This window comes from Limanda limanda, chromosome 6 (genome assembly GCF_963576545.1).
Source record: "Limanda limanda chromosome 6, fLimLim1.1, whole genome shotgun sequence".
Classification (NCBI taxonomy): Eukaryota; Metazoa; Chordata; class Actinopteri; order Pleuronectiformes; family Pleuronectidae; genus Limanda; species Limanda limanda.
The window spans coordinates 16,041,956-16,050,486 of NC_083641.1; the positions used below are offsets into that span (position 1 = coordinate 16,041,956).

General features: G+C 39.5%; 1 protein-coding gene across 1 annotated transcript; it reads right to left on the reverse strand.

Annotated features, from left to right (window-relative positions):
- Nucleotides 1–399: 399 nt before the first annotated feature.
- On the reverse strand, nt 400–7,576 carry aifm4 (apoptosis inducing factor mitochondria associated 4). The gene is made up of 19 exons (XM_061072884.1): nt 7,516–7,576; nt 6,061–6,144; nt 5,836–5,945; nt 5,618–5,727; nt 4,734–4,778; nt 4,544–4,625; nt 4,311–4,423; nt 3,847–3,933; nt 3,654–3,745; nt 3,422–3,552; nt 3,174–3,289; nt 3,012–3,083; nt 2,350–2,413; nt 2,177–2,253; nt 1,939–2,056; nt 1,748–1,846; nt 1,557–1,632; nt 1,357–1,461; nt 400–805 (listed from the first exon to the last, which is right to left on the reverse strand). The coding sequence occupies exons 2-19, from the start codon at nt 6,135–6,137 to the stop codon at nt 775–777; spliced, it is 1,605 nt and encodes a 534-aa protein (XP_060928867.1). The 5' UTR covers nt 6,138–6,144; nt 7,516–7,576; the 3' UTR covers nt 400–774.
- Nucleotides 7,577–8,531: the final 955 nt, after the last annotated feature.

The following is an 8,531-nucleotide window of genomic DNA, read 5'->3' on the forward strand; positions in this document are numbered from 1 at the left end:
AAAAATCTTTTCTCTGTTGTGGTCAATCAATGATTTATTAAAGTGTGTGTGTGTAGCACAAAGTGAAGGTGAAAAGAACAAGTAAACATTACCATAGTTAGCCCACAGTTGTTGAAGGCTGATTATATGGATAACCAGTGCTGTTCAAACTCATTCATTCAATACCTGAGCAACACGTATTTCCTGAGTAAATAAAAGACCTTTAAGATACTACATAAAGACAAAACAAGCTACATCGCCGCTATAAACATTTTCGGTATATTGGATAAAGGCATAACAGTGTGTATGAAACAAAAAACTCAAACAGAAAAGTCAAAGTGAAGGAACTGTTAATTATCAACATGTTACTGTATTGTAGATTTCAAATAACTTAAACCCTCACTCGAAAAAGTGGATACATTACAGTGTACTATTTTTGCAGGGATCTTAAAAATGTAAAGCTTATAAATATATTTGGATATAATGATGTGTAAGGCTAACACAATTCATTAATGACAAAGTGGAATGGTTGACACACTTTACTTTCATTGTGGTGAAACTGATTTAGACGTATCCAGGCAATATTCATTATGCTGAGATGAGATTATTCACTTGATGCCCAAAGTGGAAATTCAGTAAAGCTGTGTGTGGGAAACTATGGTAACGGATTTCTGAGTAAGGGAAGAGAAGAGGTCTGATTGGCTGGCAGGAAGCCAGATGCAGTGAATGGACAAAGGGCGGGAGGAGTGATATCGTCCGCAAGTGGCATTGCTCCTGAACACAGAAGCACTCTGGTCACATCTGCAGCCAGCTCATGTCATCGGATCTGAGAAGATTAAAAAAGAGAGAAAACTAATATTCAGTAAAGAGCCATAAGCAGGTGACAAGGCACAAGTGCCGAGGAAAAACAAAGCCTATCAATGTGTTGACCAGAGCTTCGATTGTGTAGTCCCACTTACTGAACTAAAACACAACTGCACTGTGGATATTACCCATGATCCCCAGCTTCCTTAACCAAAAGAGCTGCCGTTGTAACAAATATACCAAACTTGCTTTACTTCTGGCAATTTAAACATTGTCAGTGAACCCTCAAACTGACAAAGCTGCTAATTTGAGATAAAAAATGTGTTCCTTTAAAAGGGCCAATGTTGTGTTCACAGTTTGTTAAGTTAACCCCAAGTGGCATAACTAAGCTTTAATAATTGAAACTTAACCTATGTTGCAAATGGGTGTGTTTTAATGCTGTCCAATGGTTTGAGCTGCTTTATCCCATCACTGGTAACAAATGACAGAACACAGCAACTATCAAAACTGAGGACTTCATCAGTGTGTCATGTATATGTGGGACATATGTGAACATTGTACAATATCACTCACTGAGCCTGTGTCTTTTTGAAAACCTGCCCGGTGGCCATCAGCTCTGCGAGGCAAGCCACAGCAGGTTCGAACGTCAGGCTGGCCGCAGCAACCACCACATCATCCCTGTTGAGAATAGGAGAAATAATTATTTTTTAGATTGAGACAAATCCCAGAAAATCATATTCATATGTATCAGGAGTTATTCCACAGCTGCTTACTTGATGTAAAATGCCAGGAATTTCCTCTCTTCCACTTTGCCTTTAAATATGATTTCTGTGTATCCCTCGCCATAGCCTGGACGGAGGAAATGAAAAGGGGAAATGTGATCGACGCAACCACGGCTGAAATATTCTGATGACAGGGTGAGATTAACTCCATAAACACTAAATAAAATAAATACATGTATTACCTGTGTATCTAATGCTCTTCCCAAGCAACGAAGTCCAGAAGAAAGGAACCGACTTAATTTCGGTTGGTTTCTTCAGCATGTTCAGAGCAGCCACTCTTCCTGAGGTAAAGGAAATTAAGAAACCACCATAAAATTGTCTGGAACAAAATGTGGAAATATACAGATCACAATCTCTGACTTCAGCCTCTTACCGTGAGCGTGTGACATTTGCCAGTGAGCGATGTTGACTCTTTGGTTGCCACGAATGGCCAGAGGGAAGCTTGTGACATCTCCAGCACTGAAAATGTCAGTTATATTGGTCCTCATGAACTGTTAGAGAGGATACAGCATCAGCTTTACAAACACGTATGATATGCACTATTTATTTCAGTCATCTGGACACAGGGATTTAAAAATATAACGTGTGTTTGACCAGAAGTACTCAAAAACCTTGTCGACAATCACAGCTTTCCTTGAATCCATCTCCACCCCGCTTCCTTCCAGAAAATCTGAGTTAGGGATCACACCTGTAAAACAGATCCTTGGGTTGGATTTTTGTTTTTGCAGAGCTGGAAGATCTGAATGTGGGGTATTTTGAGCCGAGGCACCAGGCACCTAATTACCAATTCCTGCAATCACCACATCAGCTTCCAGGACTGTACCACTCTTCAGCACCACCTCCTTCACCTGAAAAACACAAAAGAGGAATCTGTGATAGAAAATACATCAGGTTTGAAGCAGCGTATTGGCAGTTTCCATGAAAAAAAAGCACATAAATAATAAATCCAATTCGATTAAAATAACTTTATCTGATTGGAGCTTCATTTATGTAAAAGCATCACTGCACATATGCATAGCAGCCTTTAACTACAGAAGTGATAAATAAAGAACATGTTGTATCGCACACTCGATACTAATACAACTCAGGAATGATAGTCAGGAGACCGTGATGATTTTAACGTGCATCCTTTTACTCTGTGTTTCACAGGAGAGAGAATACCCAGCATTCAATGGGGTAAACAGTGGGGCATTACGGAGGCCCCGAGGGAACAAACTTAATTGAATAACAATACATAACAGAACAGTCTTTAAATGAATAGATCTATCTGTCTGATGGGTGTAGGCACAAAGCTTTCTTCCACATAAAATAAAATGACTGCTTCAGCTTGAGGGCCCAGGTATAGCTCACCATCATGGTTTACATGGACACTTGAATATAATTGAGTTACTGATAATGTTATCAGTAACTCAGGGCTATATGCTAACAGAATAAAGTTAGATTTACCTTGCCATTCTCCCCTTTAATCTCAGTGACTGTGTCATTCATGTAAAACTTCACGTTTTGCTCCTCCAACATCTGCAGGGGGGAAAAAATTATTATATTTTATATTTAAAAAAAAAAATTCTCTATTCACAGTTAAAGATGAATCCTCTCCTAAGTACTTACTTGCATCGTCATTTTGCCGATCTCCGGGCCCAGAGACCGCTGATACGGGTAAGTGGAAGTGCCCACCATGGCCACACTGGCAGCTTTGTCTGATAAGAAGGAAACCACCTCCATACCTATTGTGTGTTAATAATAATTTATATATTAAGCGAGAGAGCTATGAATCATCACTTTACCTGATAATCATTAAAAGAAACAAACACCTACAGAGCTCACTGTTGCATTGTAAAGACATCAAATGTAATAACCTATGAAGGAAGCTCCGATGACGACTGCCTTTCTCCCAAGACAGGAGCTGTGAATCTCTTTGGCGTCTTCAGCATTCTGCAGTACGTGCACTCCCTGCAGGTCCGAACCGGGACAGCTGAGCGGCCGGGCCCTGTGAACACGATCAGGACCGTCACACCGCTGTGGAAATCTATGTTTCTGTCTCCGACTGTTTCTAAAAGACTTGAGGAGCAGGATTGATATGACTCTAACCTGCAGCCTGTCGAGATGAGGAGCTGGTCATAATGCTGCACAGTGCCGTCACCCAGCTTCACCGCCTTGTCCGCGGGGTTTACAGACACCACCTGCAAAATCAAAGAACAGATTTCTTCACAAAGACCAAAGAGAGTTTTTACTCAAAAAGGTTAGAAGACATCACGGAGACTCTGTGTCTTTTTCTTCTCACCTCCTTCTGTGTCCACATCTCTATTCCATGTTCTTCATAAAAGTCACTTGACCGGAGGAGGAGGCTGCTGCTTTCCGCGTTCATAGCCTGAAAGGAGGTTTATGTCACTTAACAACAATCTACATCTCAAACATCAATGATGATCTGGTTCTTTTATTTTGATCGGGACAATGCTTATCTTGTGATAAATGAACCAGCGTTAGGTGTACATGCAAATTTTCATCTGTTCTTAGCCATTTCTTAAAAAGTGACGTGAAATTAAGTATAACCTATCACATGAAATTACAAATATCCATATCAGCTCAATTAAAACCCTCCAAACTAACTGTACAGTAAACCCATGATTAGAACACTACACCCAATAAAAAAAGGGAAAAAAGAAAAACCACAGATAAAATACGTAGCCACATATACCCTAAAGTTAATATGTATAAAAATGTATATAAAAAAAGTGGGATAATTACCTTACTCAGTTTGGGTTTGTCAATCGGAGGGAGTGTGTCTTTGGTGATCATGATGATTCGACCCTCGTAGCAGTTCTGTCTCAGCGTCTCCGCACAAACCAGCGAGGCCGGGCCTTAAAAAATAACATATTCACTGTGTAACATACAGATATTTACTGATAAAACCTATTAATTACACAGGCTATGTTCTTAAAATCTCTGAAGGGCTTGTATTCATTATATCTAGTCCTTACCTCCTCCTATGAGCAGAACAGTATGTTTGATGTCTGGTACCATGCTGCACATGTCCTTCACTCGCCTGGTCAGATTAAGAGACTGAGGGAAACACAATCGAGAGACTGTTTAAAATAGGGTATTTTAAGACTAAAATAATGGAAACACCGATAATTTTACTGTACGTATGTTTAACTTGCTGCCTCTTACTTTTTTGTCGATGGAAACGTACACATTGCCATCTTCAACTTTGACCTGTTAAATGAAATTTTAAAAAGTGTAAGTTCATAGGTAAAGGGATTTATAAAAAAATCCATATTTGGATCGAATGAGAAAGTATCGTGAACAATATCACATCTGGTAACAGACTACACATTTTATGAACTGGGGATAAGTAGTAATTTGCAGTTGTACTGCTTCCTTCTTGCAAAGTTTTGATTAGACACTGTGAACTCAATGTGGTGAGTAGCCGGCATTTCTAAACATAAAGATCCAACAGAACAGCTGATTAGTCTTATTATAGTATTCCTCCATTTGATTAGTTTCTTGGTCAAAACATACAGTATAGTATTAAAGCTGTTTTCAGATATCAACTCTGGAAAATGACTGGACAGTTGTGTCAGGACATTTTCCAGAGTTTGCCTTCACATGTGAAGAGCGCAGCAGCATATTGTCTAGGACACACTCATTCAGGACAACAGGAAAAAGTAGAGAATTTTCAGGAGGCGGAACATACAGCATGAATTCCACTGCAGAAATCATGGTGTTTTTGCTAGAGCAAATCAACACCAGCTCACAAATCTAGTTTTCTTTCCTCAGCCTCTTCTATGTGTATGACACCTCTTTTCATCCTGAGATATTTGGATTCTTCCAGTTTTGTGTCCATCGCTTGTTAGAAACGTCATCAACACGTTCACTTGCTTGCTATGAATATTCTGTACAATTTCCTGCTGTATTGTCACATGACATTTTACAGATATTTTACAGGGGGGAATGGAAAACCCTTCATGACTGTGACTACACTCTTCTGGATTTGGTTCTGTCATAAGATCAGTAAATGTCATTGGAGGTTGGTCTCTACAGCCGTGTTTCACCTTATAGCATGGAAGGCTGTCCAAACCTGGATACTCTTCAATGTCTCCGGTTCGGACGTTAAAACAAGCAGCATGAATTGGACATCTGACTCTGTCACCAACCAATGTCCCTGCATCATCAGAGGACAGAGGGTTAAATTCACTCAAAGCTAAAGCAAAAGCAGAAACGTTCAATTGAGTAATAAATCAGATGTTAATGTACAATGATGAAAGTTTACCTCTGATAAGAGGAGCGTTGTAATGAGAGCACCGGTTCCCAACAGCACTGTACATGCCGTTGGTACGGACCAACAGCACCTTCTGCTCCCCCACAGTTACTTCTCTCATCCTTAGTAAACACACAACAGACAATGATACAAAACAGTAAGGAAACAAATCCAGTCGAATCAAACAAATCATGAAAGTATTGATCATCTTGTTTTCCCTGTGAGAAGAAGACTTACTGTCCATCTTTCAGGTCGTCCTCCTGACAAACCAGTCCAGTCACCTGCTCGTCCCCTAGTTCTTCACACTGACTCATCCTGAAACTGTGAGATATGAATCTGTTGAGAAAACTTGTGAGTTGTTCGGCCTGAATTCCAACTGACTGTGAGTGGAACACGTGAAACAGGCACCAATAATTAACTATGAATGAAAATAAAACAAATACAACCTAATACTGAATATAGAACCTCAAAATGTTAAGGCATAAAACATAAATGCAAAGGTTTTCTGCATAATTTTTTCTGTTAAATAAAGGTTTTTATATTGGCAACCGATTAAATCAGTTACTCTCATATTAGGAGTTTCATCAAGTTCATTGTAGCCACATCTTAAAAACCCTATATGCTACTGATCTCATATTTTATATTTATATTATATTTTTTTATTTATATAACCTACGGGAATAAAGAGCAGTGAAATTCAAAATGTTTTGTGATGTTCCTTTAAGCTCCTTTTTATTCCCACTTGTCTGCTGTTGAGACCGTTTCAAGAGCAAATCAATTCTTACAAAATTACAAAAAATACAAAATGCTGTGTCACTGTTGCAGATAATAACAGGCTCAATTCAAAACTCTTTGTTTTGCAGGACACACCTTATTACCACTCCTTCAGGGCTACTTTGTAAGACAAATACCATAAGTACAAGTTAATGCGCATGAGTGTGTACATCTCACAACCTGTTTTGTCAGTCCTCTCCCAAAGTGGCCAAAATGGCAAAACCTTTTGGGACTTTGAATGTTTAGCTTCCACTCCATCACATGATAACACAATGGAGGTATCTGATTGGTCCAAAACTACATACAACCAGACTCAGGAAGAACTAATTTTCAGAGACAGGAACAATAGAGACTTCTGCTACAGATGATGTGACCACAGCCCACATCCCTGATGTCTGGCATCACATGAGTGGACAGAAACCACTGTGACATGTTGTTAACCTTAACCTCCATTATAAAACTGCCTCAAGCGAACTGAGGATAATCTGTGCTCTGGTAAAGGCAAAGGGAGGTCACACTAAATTGGGGCTGTAACTAATGACTATTTACAGCACTGTATTTATTATTTCCTAGGCTGATCATTAATGGACACATCAGAAGAAGCAGTGAGAAATGCCCATCACAGTTTCCTAGAGCTCATGGTGCCTTGAATTAGATTTTTGATCAAAACAAGACTTGAGGGATTAAACCTGTAATCGACTCACCATTGCAGCTCTACATCAAACACTGATTATACAGATAAAGGCTTATATATAAACAAATCATTATTCACATATCCTCACTTTATCTCTGGCGCCCAAAGCTTTTTACACTCTTAGTTGTAACCACAGCTTCTGGTTTGAGCAGACAGAAGAGAAATCCGCTTTATTCTGAATGCATACATGTATCGACATTAATGGGAGAAGTATGAGAGCTCACCTGTTTTCCTTCACCTGACAGCGATCAGAGGAAACGATGCTGCTCTGCTGATACACCGATCGTCTCCTCTGCACACACACACACACACACACCGTGGGCTGGTCGAGCATGCGCACTGACAACTCGAGGGCCCCCTCCCACGTGACAGCCAGGAGGACCCATGTGGTCCTGCTGAAGCTCCTCCCACCACGAGGGAGGGGCGGAGGAGATGAGAGGGACATTCAGTTTGACTTTATGAACTTATAAACTGTAACAAAGACCAATGTTGAGGTTTTCTTATTTGAGAACTGAGAACCAGAAGAAGGGGAAAATTAACGGAAACTTATCTCATAATAATGAGGGCGTTGTCCTGTGGATTTGTGGTTTGTTAAAGGCTAAATTATATTCCAGAGAATAAGTGTGGAACTTTAGATAACTGTAATTGTCAGGTTGTCGGGTCGTGTGTTTTTGCTGTATATCATTGTGAATGAGGCTAATCAGACAACAGTACAACTGCTCTAAAAAGCCTTTACGATTGAAAATCACTTTCATATTTGTGAAAACCTAATTTTATATATTTTTACTTTCTTTCAACAAGAAAGGGAGATTTCACTGCTTCTATCCCGGCCGGTTACATTTCATAGGGGACTGCTTTTTCACTTCTCCGTATTAATATGGCAGATATCATTCGTATAGTTATTATTAAACATCAGCCATTGTTGATTATCATTCAAAATCTCCTGAGCTGTTTTGGTTTGATAACTCCCTCTTATCTTCCAGGTGCCTATTAGTTGTTAGCACTTTCTCTAGAGACTGATCTCCCCTGTTAAACTTTTGGATTCAATTAGATATGTGTTTTAGGTAATTTAGATGGTTTTCACATTTTGCTGAGGACAATGTTTATAAACATTTTGTGTTGCAGACAGTACTTATCTTTCCCCTCCCATGTATTATTCCCCAGCTCTTTGACCCTTAAGGGAACAAACCCCTTAAGTTAGCCTAATAAAACATTAAGTATCTTCAACTTAAGATGCTAT